This window comes from Vulpes lagopus, chromosome 4 (assembly GCF_018345385.1).
Source record: "Vulpes lagopus strain Blue_001 chromosome 4, ASM1834538v1, whole genome shotgun sequence".
NCBI classification, from domain to species: Eukaryota; Metazoa; Chordata; class Mammalia; order Carnivora; family Canidae; genus Vulpes; species Vulpes lagopus.
Window position 1 is genome coordinate 54,645,186 of NC_054827.1, and position 22,935 is coordinate 54,668,120.

At 40.6% G+C, this 22,935-nt stretch overlaps 1 protein-coding gene across 2 annotated transcripts in view; it reads right to left on the minus strand.

Annotated features, from left to right (window-relative positions):
* Positions 1-1,001: 1,001 nt before the first annotated feature.
* Positions 1,002-22,935, minus strand: part of TPK1 (thiamin pyrophosphokinase 1) — a 312,036-nt gene continuing 290,102 nt past the window's right edge. For both annotated transcript variants that reach the window (XM_041751936.1, XM_041751935.1), the window contains one exon: positions 1,002-2,441. In XM_041751936.1, the coding sequence (XP_041607870.1) occupies positions 2,323-2,441 (119 nt within the window). In that variant the 3' untranslated portion in view covers positions 1,002-2,322. The remainder of the gene's footprint in view (positions 2,442-22,935) is intronic.

Below are 22,935 nucleotides of genomic sequence, written 5' to 3' on the forward strand. Positions count from 1 at the left end.
TATTGTTCAGGAGCCTGGCAGGAAGTGGGAGAGGTGCCCTGCCCTGGGAGGGAGAGCCCTCCACGGGCCTCCAATGGCTCCAGCATGATTCGCAGGTGGGGCTGTGGGCTCTCTCAGTGCTCTCCCCCCTTCTGCTTACCGCATTCCGGAACTATATGCTTTTTGCTACGTACCCATTAGTAACACTGGTAAAAGAGTTTCAGGATAAACAGGACATGCGTTTTGTTTTTTTTGTAGTCAAATTTTTAAAAATAGTCATTTCTCTTATATGTAAAGAATACGTTTCGAGTAATGAATACACAACGGCCTAGCCTCAACTTCTACGTGAAATAAAAAATACTAACAAGTGTCAAGAACGCTGCCCACTTTATCCACCGCGGCTTTCTGGTTTCTTTCGGGCAGTGGTTCGGAGGTTCTGAGTTAAATGAGCTCGACTGACCTTTCCCCTGGCTTCTTGGCTTCTTGGCAATTGTGTGTGCTGTGAATGGGGAGGTAGGCCGTACAGGGCCGGAAGCTCTGGGATCTGCACTTGGCAGAGAACATGGCAAAGGCTCAGGGCCGCTCCCTGTGCTCTGATCCTTCTCCTCTTCCTTCCCCGGGGCTCTTCCTCCACTGGTTTTCTTCACTTTCTCTCTTACGGCAGCTTCTTTTATTCTTTTCTCTCTAGCTTATAAAGATCTCTGAAAGCAATCCACCTGTCCTTCCTAAGGCCTACCAGGTAAACAGTGGCGCCACATCATCCCTGTCTTATAGATGGGCAGTGAGTGGAGAGAGCAGGTGTGAGCACCTGGCACATGTGCTCTAGCGCATGTGCAGGTTAGAGTGTTAGTAATACAGATGAGAGAAGTGGGGTCGTCTTTAACCATCCTTTGGGCAGCTTTTTCCTTTTCGTACAGAAACATCGGTCGTGAGAGATTGGTGACAGTGAGATACAGTTGAGAAAATGGACTATTTTTTTTTTAATGGACTATTTTCTTAAAGACTAACCACACACATGCCTGTTGGTAATTCAGTATTTTTATTTGACATCGGATTTCAATCTCCTTTATTTGCATACTAGTGAAAACTGACCTCTCACAGTGGACAACTGCATGCTAGCTCAACTGATCCCCCTTTCATTCTCCACTTGAAGTCCAACTCTTGCTTTGTTATAACAGAAGGAAGGAAAGGGCTGCTGGTCCTTGAGAGCAAAACGGGGATGTGTGTACATGGAGGATCGTGGGTGGGTTCTCCTTATGTCGTGGTTTGGTAAATAGGATAGAAAAGGGTAAGAAGAGGGAAGAGGGTCTCATTATAAAAGAAATGTGAGTGCATTTCAGTGCCCCAGGTGGTTGGAGCTGCGGAGCTGGTGACCCTGCGCGTGCACTGCCGGCCAGGTGTCAGGGTCTAGAATCCGAGGGTGGGAAGTTAGTTCAGGCACCACCCAGCCAGCCCCTCCCAGGGTCTGTCTAAGGAAAGGTGTCGGGAGCTTGGGGGGATGGATGGACGGGGACTCGTTTTCAGACCCAGATGCTTAGTACTTGGTGTAAACTCGGGATCTGTGAACCCCTGCTCTTTCAGTCTGAGGAGTGTCAGAAGCAATTCCGTTTTCATGCGTAAGTTTCCTCTGCACAGCATTTTCAGTCTTGGTTGTAATTACGACCAGGGCAGTTTCCATCTGTCACCCCACCGAAGCCCAGAGCGCTCACTGCACAGCTGGGCTTGGGGTGACTGTGCCAGCAGGCTCTGGGAGGCGTCACTTACCCTTCATGGCATTTCTTCACCTGTAGTTTACCTACAGGTGATGTAGGTGAGACATCAAGACAGTGATGAGGCCAGGGTGAAATGGTGCGCTTGTAAGCACCCAATCTGAAAGTCCTCTGTATTATACAGAGAACTCTAGCATAATAGACACTCAGGAGTAGCCTTCAGCATAAGGATTTAAGGATGGGCAGGAGAAGGCTTAGGTGTTGGACACCAAGGGCCCTCAACAGAGTACTTTCTCAGCTTCCAAATTAAAAGCAATTCTCTAGGATAAATGGAATGATGACAATAACAGTAATCGATACTTAATTTTATAGCACAGTGAGCCACGTTAGTTTTCCAAGTGAATAAAATAGACCTTATTTACTTTCTTAACAAATAGTGGGTTTTCTCCTTCACTGTAAAACTGAGATCTGTCATTTGTGTTACCTCAATTAGCAAAACATTAACATCTTTAAAACTAGTGGGCTTCCATGGAGAGGCGTAAGTTTCTGTAAACCAAGGTGAACTCTTCTCGAGCAGTAAGTCAGCGGCAAATGAGGTAAGTCAGAGGCATGGCTGTGGATGCCAGCTGCTGGGTTAGTTTTTGATGGCCATGGTCCAGAGCAGCGGATGGTCCGTTTCCACGGTCACGACACCAGATCCATCATAGGTATTGGAAGTACTGACCAGTGTTCCAAAACCAAGCACGTTATTTGCTATAAGAAAACAATAAAACACAATGTTTAGTGAGAGGCAACCTTTTCTCCAGTGTGGAAGAACTTTGTCAACAGTTACCAAAAAGCAGTGAAGCACGCAGAAGCATAGGCTGTGGGATTTTAAAACTGAAAGTTTCCATAACTTGCCATAACCATTTTTCAGGGAGTGGGTTATTGGTTTTTAACTATTCTGGGATATATGCCATTCTCATACAAAATTTCATTAAATTTTTTTATTATTTTTTTTCATTACCGATTGTAAAATCAAAACCCATTTTGTACTGTGCTACTTACTTCCTTGCCCGAGTGAAATTATAATTTTTCTGGGTGATTCAGAATTAACATTTTACATAAGTTATTAAACGCTATAAAGATGCAGTTTTAGCTTCAAGTCTGAATGATATGGGGCGGAAAGCTAATTACTCCAAAAAAGTATGGGATTTTGGTTATATTTTTCTCATAAATTAAGAAAAGCCAAAATGAGCAAGGCTTGCTTTCTGTAAAATTAATAGGAACTCAAAGGTCGAAGCAGATTTTCCACTGTGTCATCTGGAGGGATCCATAAGCCCAGCTGTAAAATGAGGGCAACAGATGAGACAGTCTTCTAACTGTTTAATTATCAAAGTAAAGGCTTAGGAGTTAAGTGATAGAATTTACTTACCAATGACATATATATGTAGGTATGTATATATTCTAACAGGTTAGCTGGAGCTAATGCCAAGGCATTAGGGCAGTAAGTCAGATAACCTCACTTTGCTTGTGTAACAGCAGTTCATCAACATGACTCCAAACTCATGACTGTCCTCCTATAGACATTCCATGAGAACCAATATTATTCTCTTTGCTAAAATTCAGAGAGAAAAATAAACGGAGCGTTTTTCCTTCAAACAAAAAGTCACACTGCTTTGGGGGAAATAACTCAGTTATAATGTTCACTTCCCACTAGAGGGAGCTTGTTATCTTCCTGAGGAAATCTTGAAGAGGCAGTTTAAAAATTCAGAAATAGTATTACTGGATACTGTATGATTAGTATTACCAGTTAACACAGTTTATTTATTAAATCTCAAATTACTTATTTTTCAGAGCTGTCCATGCCTTTACTAATGCAAACACAAAGTAATAAGGTAAAACTATACAAAAATACAGAGTGGATCTCATGTGACAGTCACCCTGATATATATATAATTCAGTCTAAGAAGCTCTTGCCTCTTCAGTAATTTGGCACTTTTTTGAGATGAAGTTTCTAAATGATGCTAATGTGCACATACGTTTATAAATCTAGACATGATGATGTGGAGAGTGGGTTAGGGTGGTGGTCATGGACTCATGACAAAGTCTGTTTGGGATCTGTTGGAGAAAGGCCTTGGCTCCCTGAAGAGCGACCTTGCCTGGAATCAGGTGCACACCAGGTACCTCCAGACCTCGGGCCCAGGCCTAGGGTTTCAAGGCTTTCCCGATGGCCAACAAGGGAAAAGTTGGGGAACAGTTTGAGCACTGCAAACCATTTATTCATAAAGACGAGTTTGGATGCTTTAGGGGACCTGCCACCTTTACAGTGGAAATGCCCCAGAGAAGAACAATGTATGCATAACTGCCTGAATTTGACACAATGCATTTTAAGATTCTGGAAACTGATTAGATTAAATCCTGGGGTTTTTTTTACATAAGCTCAAAGGACAAGGGCACAAAATTATGTCTCTAGTTTGTAGTTGCATATAAATTCCTTTCTGCTTTTCTGAAGGTAGACTATCAATTTCCGATCATTAGGGCTAGACACTTAGGTTTCCCTAAGGCATGAATTCTTAATGGAGAAAGAATGAATATAGTTTTTATCTCATCACGAGAGGTTCCCTTCCCATGACCTGGTTCAACCCTAGTTACCTCCCAAAGGCCCCACCTCCCGATACCACCATCTTGGGGGTTACGGCTTCCACATATGACTTCTAGGGGACACAATGAGTCTGTAGCAGTACGGTCAGAATTAATGAAAGGTCACAATTAAATACTTTCTAGTCTCCAACTTTACGGAGATTACAATAGTATGATAGAAGACTAAGATGAATAAGATGAAATACAAAAATCGTAAGTTTTAATTCAGTATGTCACTACAATTATTTTGGAGTATATTCCTTCAAGTGAAAGAATCATGCTTTTCAAGCAAACTGTAAAGTTTTCCTTATAAGAAAAAAAAATCTTTTTTTGAGGAAAATACTTGGAATTATGACTAAACTCCCCCTAACCCAAATGTTGGAGGGTCAATCATGAAGCAAAATAACAAGACTGGCAGAGAGACAGCTTCCCACAGATTATTTTCTTCCTGTTCTTTTTTTTTTTTTTTAATATTTTTTTTCTTTATTTATGATAGTTACACACAGACAGAGAGAGAGAGAGAGAGAGAGAGAGAGAGAGAGTCAGAGACACAGGCAGAGGGAGAAGCAGGCTCCATGCACTGGGAGCCTGATGTGGGACTCGATCCCGGGTCTCCAGGATCACGCCCTGGGCCAAAGGCAGGCGCCAAACCGCTGCGCCACCCAGGGATCCCCTTTTCTTCCTGTTCTATTGAGCTATATTGATGCACAGCATAATGGCTTGACATATGTATATACTAGGGAATGATTATCACAGTAAATTTGGTTAGCATGTATTACACTTTTTTTCTTCCTTGTGATGAGAACTTTTGGAATCTTTTCTTACCAACTTCTGAATATTCCATAAGGCGTTGTTAACTACACTTATGTTGTACGTGATACGCTCAGTACTTCTATATCTTAGAACTAGATGTTTGTATCCACCTTCACCCAACTCCCCGCTACCCCTGTGCCCCTGGCAACAAACTACCTGAGGTTTTCTGTGAGGTTGTTATTTTTGGATTCTACATATAAGTGAGATCATACAGTATTTGTTTTCTTTTCTGTCTGACTCACTTCACTTACATAATGCCCTAAAAATTCATGTTGCAAATGGCAGGATTTCCTCCTTCCTATGGCAGAATAATACTCCAGGGGGGTGTGCGTGTGTGTGTGTATGTATGTATACACCCCAACTTCTTTATCAATTCATCCACTGATGGACACTGAGGTTGTTTCCATTTCTTGGCTCCTGTGAATAATGCTTGCTAGGGAACATGGCGTGCAGATATCTCTTCAACATAGTGTTTTCATTTCCTTCAGATATGTTCCCAGAAGTGGAATTGCTGGATCATAGAGTTGTTCTAGTTTTTTTTTTGGCGGGGGGGGGGGGGGGGGGGGGACTCCATGCTGTTTTCCAAAGTGGCTGTACCAATTTCCATTCCCATCAACAGCATACAAGGTTTCTCTTTCTCTAAGACCATGCCAGCATCAGTTACCTTTTGTCTTTTTGATGACAGCCACCCTACAAGGCTTAAGGTGAGATAGCTCCTTGTAGTTTTGAATTGCATTTCTCTAATGATGAATGATGCTGAGCACCTTTTCATCACCTGTTGGTTATTTGAATATCTTCTTTGGAAAAATGTCTTCAGGTACTTTGGCCATTTTTCTGCCGGATTATTTGCTTTTTCTTCTTTTCACTAATGAATTTTATGAGTTCTTTATGTATTTTAGATATTAACCCCTTATCAGAGGGTATACAGCTTGCAAAGATTTCTTGATCCTTTTCAAAAACAGGTTATCATTTTTTTGATTGTTGCTTTTGTTGTGTTAGTTTGATGCAGTTTCACTTGTTTATTTTTTAATCTGTGGTTTGTGTTTTAGGTGTCCTATCAAAAGGCAATTTTTTTCCCTTAGGTTTTTTTTTTTTTTTTTTTTTTTTTCCCTAGGAGTTTCATGGCTTCAGGTTTCATGTTTAAGTCTTTATTCCATTTGGGTTAATTTTTGTGACTGGTTTAACAAAAGAGTCCAGTTTCATTCTTTCACATGTGGATATCCAATTTTCTCATTACTACTTATTGAAGAGATGGTCTTTTCTCAATTGCATATTTTTGGATCCCTTGTCAAATATTAGTTTATTCTATCAGTGGGGGGTTAATTTGGGCTCTAGATTACGTTTCATTGGCTTAGATGTATAATTTTTATGCCAGTAACATACTATTTTGATTACTACAGCATCATAATGTAGTTTTAAATCAGGAACTGTGATGCCTCCAGCTTTGTTCTTTCTCAGAATTACTTTAGCTATTCAGGGTCTTTGGTGGTTCTATACAAATGTTAGGTTTTTTTGTTTTGTTTTGTTTTGTTTTTTGCTTTTGTAAAATGAAAGCCTTTAGAATCTTGTTAGAGACTGCAATAAATCTATAGATGGATCTGGATAGTTTGATAGTATGGAGATTTAAATAGTATGGACATTTTAATCATTAATTATTCCAATCCATGAACATGGGGTATCTTTCTATTTGTGTCTTATTCAATTTCTTTCATTAATATCTTGTAGTTTTCAGTGTAGAGATCTTTGACCTCTGGGTAAATTCATTCCTAATTATTTTATTGTTTTTGGTGTTATTACAAATGGGATCATTTCTTTTTTTTTTTTTTTCAGGTAATTTAGTGTTAGTATATAGAAGCACTACTGATTTTTGTATGTTAATTTTGTAACTTGTACCTTTGCTGAATTTGTTGATTTTTCTTTTGGTGGAGGTGTTAGGATTTTCTACATATAAAATCATATCATCTGCAAATAGAGAGTTTTATTTCTTCTCTTCCACTTCTGATGCCTTTTATTTTGCCTAAGTACTCTGGCTAGGACTTCCAGTATGGTGTTGAATAGGAGTGGTGACAGTTGGCACCCCTGTCTCCTTCCTGATCTTATAGGGAAGGCTTTTAGACTTTCATCATTAAGGATGATGTTAGCTGTGGGCTTGTTATATATGGCCTTTATTATATGGAGGGGGCATATTCTTTCTACGTATTAGTTAGGAGTTTTTATCATGAATAGTTTTTGAGTTTTGTCAAATACTTTTTCTGCCTCTATCGAGATGATCATGATCATTTTTCTTTTATTCTATTAATGTGATGTACCACATTTACAGATTTGTATAAATGTTGAACCATCCTTGCATCCCAGAGATAAACCCTACTTGATTATGGTGAATAATCCTTCTAATATGCTGTTGAGTTTAATTTGCTAGTAACTTTGTTGAAAATGTTTGCATCTGAACTTATCAGGGATACTAGCCTGTAGTTATCTTGTCATGTCCTTATCTAGCTTTGGTATCAGGTTAACGCTGGCCTTGTAAAAGGAATTAGGAATGTTTCTATCACCTCGATTTTTTGGAAGAATCTGAAAAGGATTCATACTAATTCTTTATTTTTATGATTTTATTTATTTATTCATGAGAGAGAGAGAGAGAGAGAGAGGCAGAGACACAGGCAGAGGGAGAAGCAGGCTCCATTCAGGGAGCCTGATATGGGACTCGATCCTGGGACTCCAGGATCACGCCCTGGGCCGGAGGCAGGCGCTAAACCGTTGAGCCACCCAGGTGTCCCGGTACTAAATCTTCTTTAAATGTTTGGTAAAATGCAGAGTGATGCCATCTGGTACATCACTGGGAGACTTTTCATTACTGATTCAAGCTCCGTATTAGTAATTCACCTGTTCAGATTTTCTACTTCTTCTTGACTCAGCCTTGGTAGGGTATACGTTTCTAAGATTTTTTCCATTTCTTTGCAGTTGTCTGGTTTGTTGGTGTAGTTTTCATAGTAGCTTCATACAATCTTTTGTATTTTGGTGATTTTATAGTTGTAATCTTTTTCATTTATAAATTTTGTTGATTTGAGTACTCTCCTTTATGTTGGTTAGTCTACATAAAGGTGTCAACTTTATCTTTTCATAGAACCAACTCTTAGTTTTTTTTTAAAAATGGTCTTTTCTGTTTTTCACTTTCTAATCTGTATTTCCTCTGCAAACTTTGAGCTTAGTTTGTTCTTATTTTTCTAATTCCATAGGTGTAAAGATAGGTTGTTTATTTGAAATCTGTTTTCTTGATGTGTGCCTTATAGCTATGAACTTCTCTCTTAGAAGTGCTTTTGTTGTATCCTATAAGTTTTGGTATATTGTGTTTCCAGGTGCTCTTTCTTTTGAAATTCTTCTCTGATCTACTGGCTATTCAGGAAAATGCTATTTAATTTCTATGTATTCATTAATTTTTCCTCCTGTTATTGATCTTTAGTTTTATACCAGTGTGGGCAGAGAGGATAATTGGTATGATTTCAATATTCTTGAATTTACTAAAACTTTTTTTGTGGCCTAATAGAGGATCCTAAAAAAATGTTCCATGTACTGACTGTGTTGCCTGCCCAATGCAACTGTAGGATGGCTTCACAGTTGCCTGGATTTGTTGGTCAGGTTTCCTAGACAGTTAGGATTACTACTATTCTCAGAAATAGGCATGGTTATGAATTAGCTTCCCTGATTGGGCAGAGCAGCAGAACGGGGCTAAGGCCAGCATAGCTTGTTGTTTGGGGACCCAAATCAGGCAGGACTGTGCACCATCTCTGGCCAGATGGAGTCACCAGCTTTGTTCTGCTGATGGGCAGAGCCACAGGCTATGTTCACGGCTCATGTGCCACCGTAAGCAGGGCTGCAGGATGGGCTACCTGGCTTCCCCTGTTAGGTTCCTCGGTTGGGTGGGCAGAGGCTGTATTCAGCAGGGATCAGGGCTACAAGTTAGTTTCCCTGTTTAGGTGGAGTTGCTATAGAGGCCCCAAAGCTGGCAAGGCTCTTTTCTGGAGGCCAAACAGGCTATGGTCTTGATCCTGCAGATGAGAAGGGGCGTTTGGCTGGGCTCTCCACTCCAGTGCTGCTGTAACTGGGATGGCAGGGTGGGCAATGCAGATTCCTGGGAGCTGTGGTTGGGTTTCCTGGTCAGTAGTGGATGGGACCGTAGATTAGTTTTGCTAAGTTGATTGGGGGCATTGAATAGGCCCCAGGGCCTGCAAGGCTCTTGTTTGGGGGAATTGGGTGGAATCGTGATCCTTGGCCAAACAGGGTTACCATTCTGGCTCTGCAGACAGCCAGCACTGATGGCCAAGTTCTTCACGTGAGTGCTACTGGAGTGAACAGCTTCACAGGGGCTCAGGCCAGGCTTCCTGTGCTGGGAGCTACACTCTGCAGTAGACAGTCCTATGAATTAGCTGTCCCGCTCAAGAAGGTCTGGCTCCAAGGCTGGCATGACTCATTATTTATGGTCCCGAACCAGGCAGATCTGGGCCCCACCAAGTTCCTGGTCAGCCTGGGGCACAATCTTGACTCTTCAGAGAAGCATAACCACTGGCTGAGATTTCTACTTCGATGCTGCTTGAGTGGAAACTCGGTCTTCCAAGATCCAAATGTGGTTGCTATCGACTCTATTCCCCCCCCCCCTTTTAAAATCATGATCTGACCCCCAGCAGTCAAGCTACACACTATCCCCCTGGATGTGAGATCCTAAGAAGTGATTCTCCGTGCTGGGGAGCTAGATGTCCACCTCACGCTCTCTTTCCTGCTGGGGACACTGCAGGCTCAGGGGTCCTCTTGGTGAAGTGTCATACTGCCCTGGGGGGAGCTGCTGCTCTCCGCCTTCTCGTGCAGTCCATCTCGGTCTCTGTGCTTTAGGCTGTAGAACCCTCACGTTCTAGCATTTTTATAGTGGTGTCTCATCCGTGGTAACTCTTGCTTTCTTGTGAAGGGGACTGGACTTTTAGGAATGACCTATTTGCCATCTTGATGCCATCACTCTCTCAAAAATTACTTTTTCAGATCTACCCCCAGAGAACCTGTCCAAAACCTTGGCTGGCTTATCATTTAGATTCAATTCCACATTTAGACAACTGAGATGTGATTCTTCCCCCTCCGCTCTTTGTTGTTAGAGAGTAGAACTAACCATGATTCTTAGATAACCAGTTATTCAAGTCAATTCTTGTTTTAACTAGAGATAAGAATAAAAGTTACAGCTTTGTGTGAAATTATAGGAAACCATATCACACGTGGCAAACATAACGTAAAATTGCTTGCTCTGTCTGAATGTGGAAGTGCAGTGTTTGCTTCAAAGCTAGTGTCATCAGTTGTCTTAAGGGCAACTGTGGTCTCACGACAACAGTAGTGGCCAACGAGGGCTGCTGACGTTACCCTTCCTTCCAATGAAATGTAACAGCAGATATATTAGGGAACACAGAAGCACAGCCTAACTTTTGGGTTTTCATATTTTAGAAAATTAGAAGTACTTAAAAAGGAGAGAAACATTAACATAGATTTTATAATTTTCTTCTGTTATCTCAAAAGGTAAGGATGAGAGTTAGGCACTCAATATTCTGCTGCTTTTAATGATACCCTACTAGCTTTTGTCTAAAGCTGGAAAGACTGAGGATGCTAGAGCAGAAGATGGCAAATTACTAGAATTTAAATTATCCAACCATTTTTTTGTGTGTCACATGAGGGTATAGAGGACCATTTGTCCTGGTTTCTTGCCTGCCTTCACCTCTGCAAACGGATTTACTGGGCTGTGGCTCTTTTGAGGTGATTGACAGTGTGAAAGAGCACTGGGGAGGCTTCTGATGCTTTAAAGGCTGGAAGAGCATGAGCGGGGAAGATCTGTTCCCTCTGCTCCCGGGTGATCTGTTCCCTCTGCTCAGATACTTTGACAGAGGAGTCATCTCCCTCAAAAGTATAAACCCCGTTGTGCGAGGTAAGTCAGACCTAGGTTCAGACCTTGCCTCTATTATTCACTTTCTCTGTGAAGTCAGTTTTCTCATATCTAAAATGTGTATAAGAAGATCTACTTCACAGAGAAGCAGTACAGATTATCTAATCAAAAATCTAACACCTGATAAGCTGGAAAGAAATTTTCAACTTCACTGCTGTCTCTGTCAATGAAGTAGGTCAAGGTTTTCTTTCTCCATATTAATAGTATTTTAAAATGAAAAAGAGAGATTGGCATGGTTTGAATAATTCGCAGACGCCTTAGTTCAAGTGATTAGTTTATGGCCAGCTGGGAGGTACAATGAGATAAACTTTGCCAGGCTAGTAAATCACTTGCTTGATAGGTATTGGCCAAGGCTATCCTCTTTGCTGGACACTGGAGAAAGGACGTACTGACGTACATACAGTCATGCCCAGTGGACTAGACAAGTGTGGGCCAAGGGCTAATAATGATGGGGCCAGGATAGATTGTATATTCAAGTAGGAAGTGAACTCTTGGGTGAGTGGGGAGCCACACAGATCCCCACAGGCCTGACTCCTATACTGGCTTCCTAAGAATCTGATTATTTCGTAAAATAAATAAGTGAATTCTAAAGAAGGCAATGCCAACATTTCTTTTTCTTTCCTTTTTTTTTTTTTTTTTTAAAGATTTTATTTATCCACTCATGAGAGACACACAAAGAGAGAGGCAGAGACACAGGCAAAGGAGAAGCAGCCTCCCTACGGGGAGCCCAATGTGGGACTCGATCCCAGGACTCCGGGATCATGACCCAAGCTGAAGGCAGATGTTCAACCACTGAGCCACCCAGGCGTCCCAACGCCAACATTTCTTAAATAGATGAAATTGAGGGAGAAGGGAGTAAACGAGCTTTGCCTGAGAGATGCCGTGCAAGGAGGCGATGCTTGAGATGGAGTAATTCTCATTCATCCCAGACGTCACCTGAACACTTACAGTGCACACCACGTGCTCCGAGTAGAGCAGGTTTTTATCTGCAATTTACAGATGAGGAGAATGAAATTCAGAGAGGTTAAATCCACAGGCTATGATGATGATAATGAAAGTTGTTAGACACATGTTGCCAAGGGAGGTTACGGCAATTCTTTGAAGAGCTTTAAAAAGAGAATTGAGGTTGCTCTGTTTCCCCTAAAGTCTGGAACTGTCAGCAGCCTGATGGACTAAGTGGGCAAAGCCGTGGAAGTGTGCAAACCACTCTAAGCCTTAAATGAATACCATGTATGCCACACAGACAAATGTTTAATGAACCTACTTTGATGGATCTCAAGAGGTTCCCCAGCATTCTGGAACATTATGTTAAGCCCTGGGAGTGCAGTCAGATGTAATGGACGTATCACCAACTATCTCAGATGTAATAGCACCGCCGCATGCTCTACCTTCATCATTTGTTCTCTTAAGATGCTTAGCCAATTTGGAGAAATGCCATATATTACAAAAATATGACATTTCATTAGCAGAAAAAGCAAACTATACTGCCTCTGAAATCAGCTCACTGGATTGGTCTTTACCATTTTAATTATTTGAACTACAGATTTAAAACCAGTTTTTACAGCTTCTATTGGGCAAACCCTCAATTTTTAAAAATTGCTAATTTACCATTTCCTAATAAAAATATCCCTCCCAGAATTCCTATTTTAAAGTTGTTTCCTATAAAACGGCATTGATACTTATGGTGGTTGTTAAAAATTATCAAAGACTTAAGTTTCAGGGATCCCTGGGTGGCGCAGCGGTTTGGCGCCTGCCTTTGGCCCAGGGCGCGATGCTGGAGACCCGGGATCAAGTCCCACGTGGGGCTCCCGGTGCATGGAGCCTGCTTCTCTCCCTCTGCCTGTGTCTCTGCCTCTCTCTCTCTCTGTGACTATAATAAATAAATTAAAAAAAATTAAAAAAAAAAGACTTAAGTTTCAGTATTGCTTTTTTCACACTTTGTTGATGGCAGAAACTCTAGTCCTAGTGGAGAGCTGCAGAATATATGTCTTTCATGTATATTTATTGGAATCTCTAAAAAAATATGAGTTGGAGAGCATGTGTCACAGAAATGTCCAATTATCTCTGTCAGCACTGTAATATCACAGGATCCACACATCGAACTTTTAATTTTCCAGTAGCCACATTAAAAAGTAAAAACAGGTAAAATGTTTATATACACACACATTTGTTATTTTTGTTGAGATATAAGTGACAATGGTTTCAGATACACTATGGAAGGATTCAAAATATGTCTATATTGAGGAATGATCACCACAGTGTGTCAGTATGATGTCCATCACCACAGATGGTTACCAATATTTTTTTAATGTGATGAGAATTTTTAAGATGTACTCTCTTAGCAACCTCCAAATAAACAAGATAGTAACTATACTCAACATGCTGTACATTACATCCTCCTGATGACTTGTTTTATAACTGGAAAATTCTATCTTTTGATCATCTACACCCATTTCTTCCACTCCTAGCCTCTGGCCACCATGAATCTGTTTTCTGTATTGAGGGGTTCTTTTAAGTAGCCACATATAAATGAGATTATAAGGTACTTGTCTTTCTCTGTCTGACTTATTTTTCTTAGCATGATGCCCTCAAGATCAATCCATGTTGCTGCAAATGGCAGGATTTCTTCTCTATGGCTGAATAATATTCCGTTGTGTGTATGTATGTACATACACATTTTCTTTCTTTATCCATTCATCCACCGATGGACACTTAAGTTCTTCCATTTCTTGGCAAGTATAAATAAGGCTGCAGTGAATATGCAGATGTATATATCTTTTCAAGTTACCCTGGATATTCTTGGCTCCTTTATTTTAATGGGCTGTATATGCACAGATTCATTTCTGGGCTCAGAAACTCATCTGGATCCACTGGCCTGTGTCTCTTTTTATGCCAATAAAACACTGTTTGATTAATGTAGCTTGGTGTGATATAGGTTGAAATCAGGAAACAGGATGCCTCCAGGTGTGTTCTTTATGAAGATTGCTTTGGCTATTCAGAGTTGTCTGTGGTTTCATATAGATTTTAGGTTTGTTCTATTTTTGTGAAAAATGCCATTGGAATTTTGGTAGGGATTTCACTGATTTATAGATTGATTTGGGTCATATGGACATTTTAAGACTATTCTTCCAATCCATGACCATAAATATCTTTCCATTTGTGTCTTTTTCATTGTTTTTCATCAAAGTATTATCATTTTCAGTATACAGGTCTTTTATCTCCTTGGTTAAATTTATTTGTATTCTTTTTAAATTTATTTTTTATTTGTATTCTTTTTGATGCAACTGTAAATGGGATTGTTTTTTTAATTTCTCTTTCTGATAGTTCACTATTAATGTATAGAAACCCAGAATATTTTTGGATATTGGTTTTTTTTATCCTGCAACTTAACTGAATTCTTTTATTAGTTTAAACAGCTTTTTTTTTAAAAAAAAAAAAAAACAGTCTTTAGGGTTTTCTCTATATAGGGTCATGTCATCTGCAAATATGACAGTTTTACTTCTTCCTTCCCACCGTAGATGGCTTTTATTTCTTGTTCCTGCCTAATGGCTCTGGCTAAGACTTTGGATGTTCTGTTGAAGAAAAGTGGTGAGAGTGGGCCACTTTATATTCATGTAATCTAGTATATCTAAAATATTGTCATTTTAACATGTCATCAATATAAGAAAAATTATTATTGAGATATTTTACATTCCTTTTTTATATACTAAGTTTGAAATCTGGTATTTACAGCTTCTCGGGATCCCTGGGTGGCGCAGCAGTTTGGCACCTGCCTTTGGCCCAGGGCACAATCCTGGAGACCCAGGATCGAGTCCCACGTCGGGCTCCTGGTGCATGGAGCCTGCTTCTCCTCTGCCTGTGTCTCTGCCTCTCTCTCTCTCTCTCTCTGACTATCATAAATTAAAAAAAAAAAATTTACAGCTTCTCTCAGTTTGAACAAATCTATTTTAAGTGTTTAACAGCCACATGTGGCTACTGGTTACCATATTGATTGAACAGTACAGATCTAGGTTACTGAAGCAGAAACCATACTTAATGAATTAGTTATCTGTTTTTCCAGGGAACATTATCATCTGACTGATTCATCTGCAGATATGTATTCAGAGAGTCTCAGGTTATAAAGGGACTATTAAATTCAAGTGAGCATAACAAGTCATTTCAAATTATTTCAGCTTATGACAGGAATGGATCAACACACACTTGGATATTTGGCATATACTCAGCAGAGAGTCCTCTGCCCTTTAAGTTGAAGGCTGAGAAAGATTACAAAACTAGACAAGAAAATAAAAAATGCAGAACCTAAACAAACATAACAAAACTACCAATAGAATACATCCTGTGTTATAAAGGAATTTAATATGACAACTCCTGCCTGGACGTACAGCAGATGGTCTTCTTACTCCTAGTCATTGCTTCTCCTTGCACTCCTCTAAATTCCCTAGCTGATCTGGCCATTCCTGCCTGAAAGGATAAATGATGAAAATTCATTGCTCATCACCTTGCTACCTCCTACCCCAAACATTTTGGCCTGGCATTCAAGGCCCTTCCTCAAATGGCTATCTTCTCCCACTTAACCTACTTGCTAGCCACCCCATGCCACTTGCTGTTCCCTTAATAGATCAGGAACTTCCTACTTCCATGAGAAGTTTTGATGTCTCCCCTCCTTCTGGAACATACCCATCTTTTCTACGCTTGCTATATCCTTCCAGTCTGAAGTCCAGTGTCCCCCTCCAGCCTGGATAGCTCTCTCTCATTCCTTAACCCTGGAGGCTGAATTAATAATACACACACCAGGAAGGGCATGCAAATGTAGAGAAATGTTAACAGTTCTGAATCTCGAGGGAAAGTATAGAGATTTTGCCGTACTGTTCAATTTTTCTGTAAGTTTGAGGTTTTATTTTTCATTTTTAAAAGATTTTATTTATTCATGAGACACACACACACACACACACACACACACACACACACACACACAGAGGCAGAGACACAGGCAGAGGGAGAAACAGGCTCCATGCAGGGAGCCCGACATGGGACTTGATCCCAGGTCTCCAGGTTCATGCCCTGGGCCGAAGGTGGTGCTCAACTGCTGAGCCACCCAGGCTGCCAGGTTTGTTGTTGTTGTTGTTGTTTTTTAATATTAAAATTCAATGTTAAAATTTGGGAGGAAAGTTTAAAAAGATGAGAACTCGTGAAGGAAAGCACCTTCTTATTCACATTTGCTTCCTCGAAAGCTGAAGTAATGCTGTTAGGAGAATCAAATCAAGACATGCTCCTTGACTTGAAGTGTGTTTAAAATAAACCCAAATTGAGGAAAATGTGTGCCACATTTGGGAAGCAGGCAGCTTGCCTGTGGTATGTGCATGTTCAGCTGCTTGGAAGGGCCCCCAAAGGGACAGCGGGCACAGAGCCTGGCATGGGGGGACAGGGTCTTCCTTCATCAACCTAACCAAAGCGCACCCAGGACAGCCTGTAGTTAACACTTCCTGATGGAACTTAAATTATGTCCAGTGCCTAGAAAAGTGGTCAGAGCAGACGTCTTCACTGTGAGAGCACGCCCTCCACTGAGCTTTCTTGTCGGAGGTTCGCTCTCCAAACCCTGACGGGCTGAAGTCTCCTCCCAAGGTGAGCTGTGGTCACCTCTCTGTCCTGACCACCAATCCTTTCTTGAACTCAAGTGTCTAAGGGCTATTCTAATTCTTCTCGAAAGTGGTTGCATTTATCTTCATCTCTCTCCAAAGTTGCATGTGTCCCTTGCCCTTGGATTCGGGCCGGAAGTCATTAGAAGGCCTCTGATGTTCAATTATTCTTCTGTCTCCACACTGCCTGTGTCTCCACTCAGCCTGCTGTCCCCAAAACAATTAGACCGAGAAAATGCCACAGTGTGGAGGAACCAAAGCTAATTATGCCAGTTAGAAAAGGTTTCCCAAGTGCTTTCAAATGTTCAGGCTTTTCTAAAATATGTTATTATTTTTCTTTGTTAACAAGAATTCCTTAATATATCATTATCATGTTCCACTCCCAGGGCCCATGCTGCAGTTTAAGTGCACATCAGAACTGCTTTATGAAAAAAAGAAAAATGGACAGTCCAAATCCATAAAATGTGGCCTAATTATTAATGGTAAAATGAATGATCTGTGTAGAAACGGCCCAAGATTTTTCCATATGGAAAGTCCATATCAGATTTAAATGTGTGTGCAAAGAAGGGAATGTGAGTGTGTCCAGGGGCTGTGCTGAGCTGATTTACTTTGCTCAACTTCCTTCAACTCCTGGGGCCCAGCCTTGCCTCCTGTGGACACTGGCCTATCTCCCAAACATGCACACAAGTGTGACAGTTGTGGCTGCATGTGGCAAAGCTGACCATCCCAGACAAAGGTTTCATCGCAATTGGTGGCTGACTGGCAGGAAAACCCTGGGCAGGCCCTTGTGTGCTGCTGGCCTCAGTGTCCTCCCTGAAGACAGAGCTGAGCTTCCCACCACAATATTCTGACTTTTGCTCTAAATTCTTCAGGTGACCTCCATATTTGCCAAATATGGCTGTTTTGGATACGAATGAGTTAATGTCTGTGATGGTCTTTGACTTCTCCATGCAAGTATGGGAAATGTGTATCATTATCATCATTTCATCTGCACCGAGGAAGCTTTAAAGTGGCATTTGCTTCTATCCTTCAAATGTCAACAGAGATTATTTTAAGTACATCAAACAAATGGAAACGGCATGGAAAAGTGAAGAAAGAGAAGAATATGGGAGGTGGCATCATGTAATCACTAAATATCAATCTCAAACCTGCAGGTGACATCTGCAGAAAATAAGCTAAGGAGACATAATCTGTGCTCTTTTAGAATTTACCAAGTCAAATCAGATAACCCCAAGCAGACAGACATAAACATTATGCTCGAGAAAAGACACAGCTCTCCTGGGAGGAATAAGGAGCAATGAAGGACTGTTAGCAGCCACGGCACCTCTTATCCCTGGAGGAAGAGGCTCAACGAATGGCATGTGTGGGGTTGGAAAAAAACCCCCATAATTGCTTTGAAGGACATTACTCATTTAAACAAGATTAGATTAAACCAGCCTATGAAGCAGCTTATTCACATCTCAGGCATAAGATCATAAGATCATCTGTAACAGGATATATGCTCAACTGGTGAAGGTACCTATTAGCCCGAGTTGGGTAGGGTCTGGATTACAGCTGTCCCCTGGGGTATGGACAGAGGTGGTGGATGCATGGAAATTAGGAAGGGCAAGGACATATCCTGGTTTGTGACGTGAGAGGCCAAATCCAAGGGTGGCTGTGGAAATAAAGCTCTAAAAAGGGATGAATGCCTGGTAAGTCTACTTTACAGTCGACTTGCTGCTCTTGGACGCCAGGTCAGATAAAAACACTGACATACTTAAAAATAAATTTCTTAACAATTTTCCAGTGCCACGCTAATTGGTTATAGAATATTGATGAAAAAAAAAAGAATATTGATGAATAAGATATAGTCATTAAAGATGAAGACTGTCCAGCATTATAGAAAAATTGCTGAATTTAAACAAGTAAAAAAAAATTGACATATACATTGATCACAACTGGGAAAGTGTTTGTGCATATATACTTTTAAAAATTAATGAAATTAAAACAAGAACAGAATAACATGGATTTTCATCCCTGGAGGAGGAACCATATAAATCATATAGAAGGAACATCACCTTAGATCAAAGAGCAGAACCACTTTAAGGAAATATTTCCAAATTTAAACAAGCTACAAATGAGGCTACTAATATGAATGGTTATTTAGGGCTTTTATTTAAAAAAACCCTGTATCATCGCATATCTTTATACATACCCAACACAAAAACACAACAATATATGAAAAAAAAAAAGATCTATTTCCACCTCCTAGGCAAAATTAGAAAAACCATGGCATATATTGATTGATTTCAGGAGTGAAGTTTAAGTATGATTAGAAATTGATTCACCATCTATTTATAGCCGGGAAGATCTAGACAGATTCATCAGAGGACTCTGAGTCCCTGAGTTTACAAAAGCCCTGGAAGTTCTGGAAGATTGGCCATGAAAATTCCTCTGAGAGTCTGGCTCCATCTTGGTTAACTCCGCCTGACCAGCTGTTCCTCTCCGGGGAGGCCTTGCTAGTGAAATGTCCACTTCTCCTGGATGGCACCCTCCCTGCTGCTGTGTCCCCAACTGTCTCCCGCTCTCTGCTTTGGCTCACACACCTGTTCCACCCTAGATCCGAGGGACGGTGTGGACAGGGGAAGTCTCCTCGCTCCACACACCCTCCTGTGCTTTACCCCTCACCCCCCCATCAGCCTGACTCTGACTCCAGCTCCTTTCATAATGGCTGAGCTTTCTGTTCTCTCTCAGCCTGAAACTGGGACTCCTAAAAATGAAATCCCATGGCCACAGTGGCTTTTCACTGCCTGGTTGGAAAATACTTCTGAAACACAAAGGGTAGATGAATGTTTACTATCAGGCAGGGTCCACTAAATTATGTGGCTGTTTTAAGAACAGAATTTCATTTAATTAGAGTCTGACCACTGTCTTTTAGGAAAAACAGCATTTGATTTAGGTCAAATGTTTTAGTATTAACAGATATGATTTCTTATATCAATGGTAATAAAACAGTGTCTCAGACTTTGTCCATAAACCAATAAATACATATGCTTGTTCCTACTATATTTCATCATGACCTATTTTCATTTTTAATTTCTCCTTACTGATATACAATGATAATATTTCATATTAGGAATAGCTGGCATCTTACTATATGAATATTCTAATGAACCTGGAAATATTAGCCATTCTTAAAAAGCAGCCATTTTAATTCATAATTAATATATTTCTCCCTGTTCTAGTTATAATAATCCATTTTTTCAATACTCATACCACAGATCCTTTCCTAATGACAACGTGAACTCTTTTTGCTGAACTTCCTTTGCATTAACTATTTGCATGCAAAGTTACATATTATCCACACCTCAAATTCATAACTTTCTATTTAGCATTTGCTACACCAACTGTGGTGGCACTCATATTCTATCCTGTACATTAAATGATGCCTTTTTTTCTCCCAATCAGGTACATGACTCGATCTAACTACTTTTATCACAGAATCTCTAATCCGAAAGGGACCTTCCCTATGCCGCTCAGTGATCTGACATAGATAGTAGTGGAGCTGCTCCTACTTCGGCCAGTTCAGGTGCTAGTTTCAGAGATCTGGTCACCTGGCTCTAGGCCACTCTGAAACGAAGGTGGCCTGAGGGAACTTGCTAGGGTCTTAACAACTTCAGAAAATGTGGACCAAGAACCACTGGTTGAATATTCAACCCCTTTATTTCAAGACTGGGAAACCAGTTTAAGATATTTTATCAACTGGAGGATGCAGAGCAGGCAAGTCTTCTGCCTTCTGCTGTCATGGAGTCAAGCTACAGGACTTAACACCTTGGGAGACCTTCCAGAACCCTTTATAGACAGACTAAGCAAAGTTAAATGATTTGAGTTGCATGCCAAATATGTAAAGTGCTTGAAAATGTGGCAATGCCACCTTTTTTTCTAATGTTTAGTTATGGAACAGAAGAAAGGGATTCTGCGGACAGGCCAACATCATGGGCTTCAGACCAGCAGCAGAACTGATTGAGAGATTTCTCACCCCTTATCTTTGAGTAGCTATGGAACATGGGGCACAGAGTACTTACTTGAAACTCTCTGTACTGTATTTTCTTATTTAAAATGCACAGATGCTATTTCTACAACACTATAGGAGAGTTTTTCCTTGATGGTATTAGCCACTCTTAAGTAGTAGTAACAGTCTGGACAAGGCGTAAAGAGAAAATGATCCAACAGGCTTACTACTTAGGGCATGGTTCCATACTTGCTTTTAGTAAAAACATTTTGCTATATCTACAAAACACATTAGATAAAAATTAAGGTGAATCTACCTTTACTTTTAATATGATTATTTCATGGTATAGTCAAAACAAAATACAGACTTTACTTGTAAATCTAGGGAAACTAATCTACAAATTCATTTGTCATTAATCACTATATTTGCAACTATTAGAAGGAAAACTATGGGGATCTCTGGGTGGCTCAGCAGTTCAGCGCCTGCCTTCAGCCCAGGGCGTGATCCTGGAGACCCGGAATCAAGTCCTGAGTCAGGCTCCCAGCATGGAGCCTGCTTCTCCCTCTGCCTGTGTCTCTGCCTCTCTCTCTCTCTCTCATGAATAAATAATAATCTTTTTTTTAAAAAAGAAGGAAAACTATACCCAAAACAAGGTGACTCTCCACTGTATATTGAAAAAAAATCATTCTTAAAAAACTGAGTTATACAGGGCACCCAGGTAGCTCAGTCAGTTAAGTGTCTGCCTTTGGCTCAGGCAGTCCTGGGATCAAGTCCCACATCAGGTTCCCTACTCCACAGGGAGCCTGCTTCTCCCTCTGCCTCTGCCTCCCTCTCTCTCTTTCTCTGTCTCTCATGAATAAATAAAATATTTTTTAAAAACCGAAGTTATTCAGTGTGTAGAAGCTAGATTTATATGAAAGCTGCAAGTTAAGTCCTATTTATTTGGCATGACATAGACAAATTTACAGCTCTCATCTGCTTGGTAAAAACAGTCATTACTAAAATTGAACTAATTTTAAAAAACTTAAGTCACAAGTACATGTAGAAATAGCCTGAGAATATCTTTTCTGCATCAGTAATTAAGAAGCAAGCAGATCACCTCATATATTCCCTGCAAGTATGTATACAGACAGTAGATTGATGGCTTCCTCCATTCCTCTGATGCTCTCCAGTGTCTAGCTGGCAGTGGAATGAATGAGAAGCAATCTGATTCAGCCCCTCATGGTACCTTGTTGATGAGCAGGTTCTAAGCTATTCTTTCGGTCTAGACAGTAGTAGACCAATAGTTAAAATTGTGACTTCTCACTTTTCTACTCCTAATCAAAGACATTTTTTAAAGCAGCTATCTGGGGGCAGATGTCTTTCCCCTTACTCTTCCTACAACATCTGAATCATGTGGAAAATGTATTTGATCTGGCTCCTTTGGGCCTCATCAATGAATGCTCTTCCAGATGTCCTCTGGGTATTGGCAAATCCCTTGCTGCAGAGATGATGGACACTGTATGCTCAGTAGTAGAGTTTTGCCAACTCTATGACTATAGATTGACTGCTGCTTGAACACTTGAGGCCACCTGAAGGATCTGGAGTAACAGCAGCCTTGATTTTGGCCTTGGGGCAGCTTTATTTACAAGTAGCAGCCATGAAGCCTCTTGCGCCTCAATCTCGTAGTGCTGGAGTATCCAGTATCCCACTTTCCACTCTCAGATGCATGACAGCAATGATGCCTGTCCCTCTCCTCAGAATCAAAGGGCCATTTCCTACAGTACATACAGCAGAGCTATGCCTAGATGTTATAGGCATGAATCTGACTGATGAAATCTCTCTGCTCTGGCTCTTATTCCATAGAAGTCTTACCCTTCCAAATAAATCCAAAGATAAAAACAACCTATCTCATTTCCTGTTTCTCTGTCAAGGGATGAAGAAACCATCTTAGTTGATTGTGTCTTTCCTTCTTCTTTAAGAGACATGTTTAGATTTCTACTGGAGAATAGAGATGAGCATCCTCTGGACCTAGGCATGATTTTAGGCTTCTGGATACACATGTGCCTCCTAGCAGTTTCAACTGAGAGAGTGCTGTCTTCTTGATTCATGATTTAAATGTGCTTCAACATTCTTCACTAAATTTGACATTTCAGGAGGTCTTTTTTTCCCAATGGTGCCCTAATATTTTAAAGTTTTGAAAAAAAAAAGGAATAGTTTTTTAAAACCTGGTCC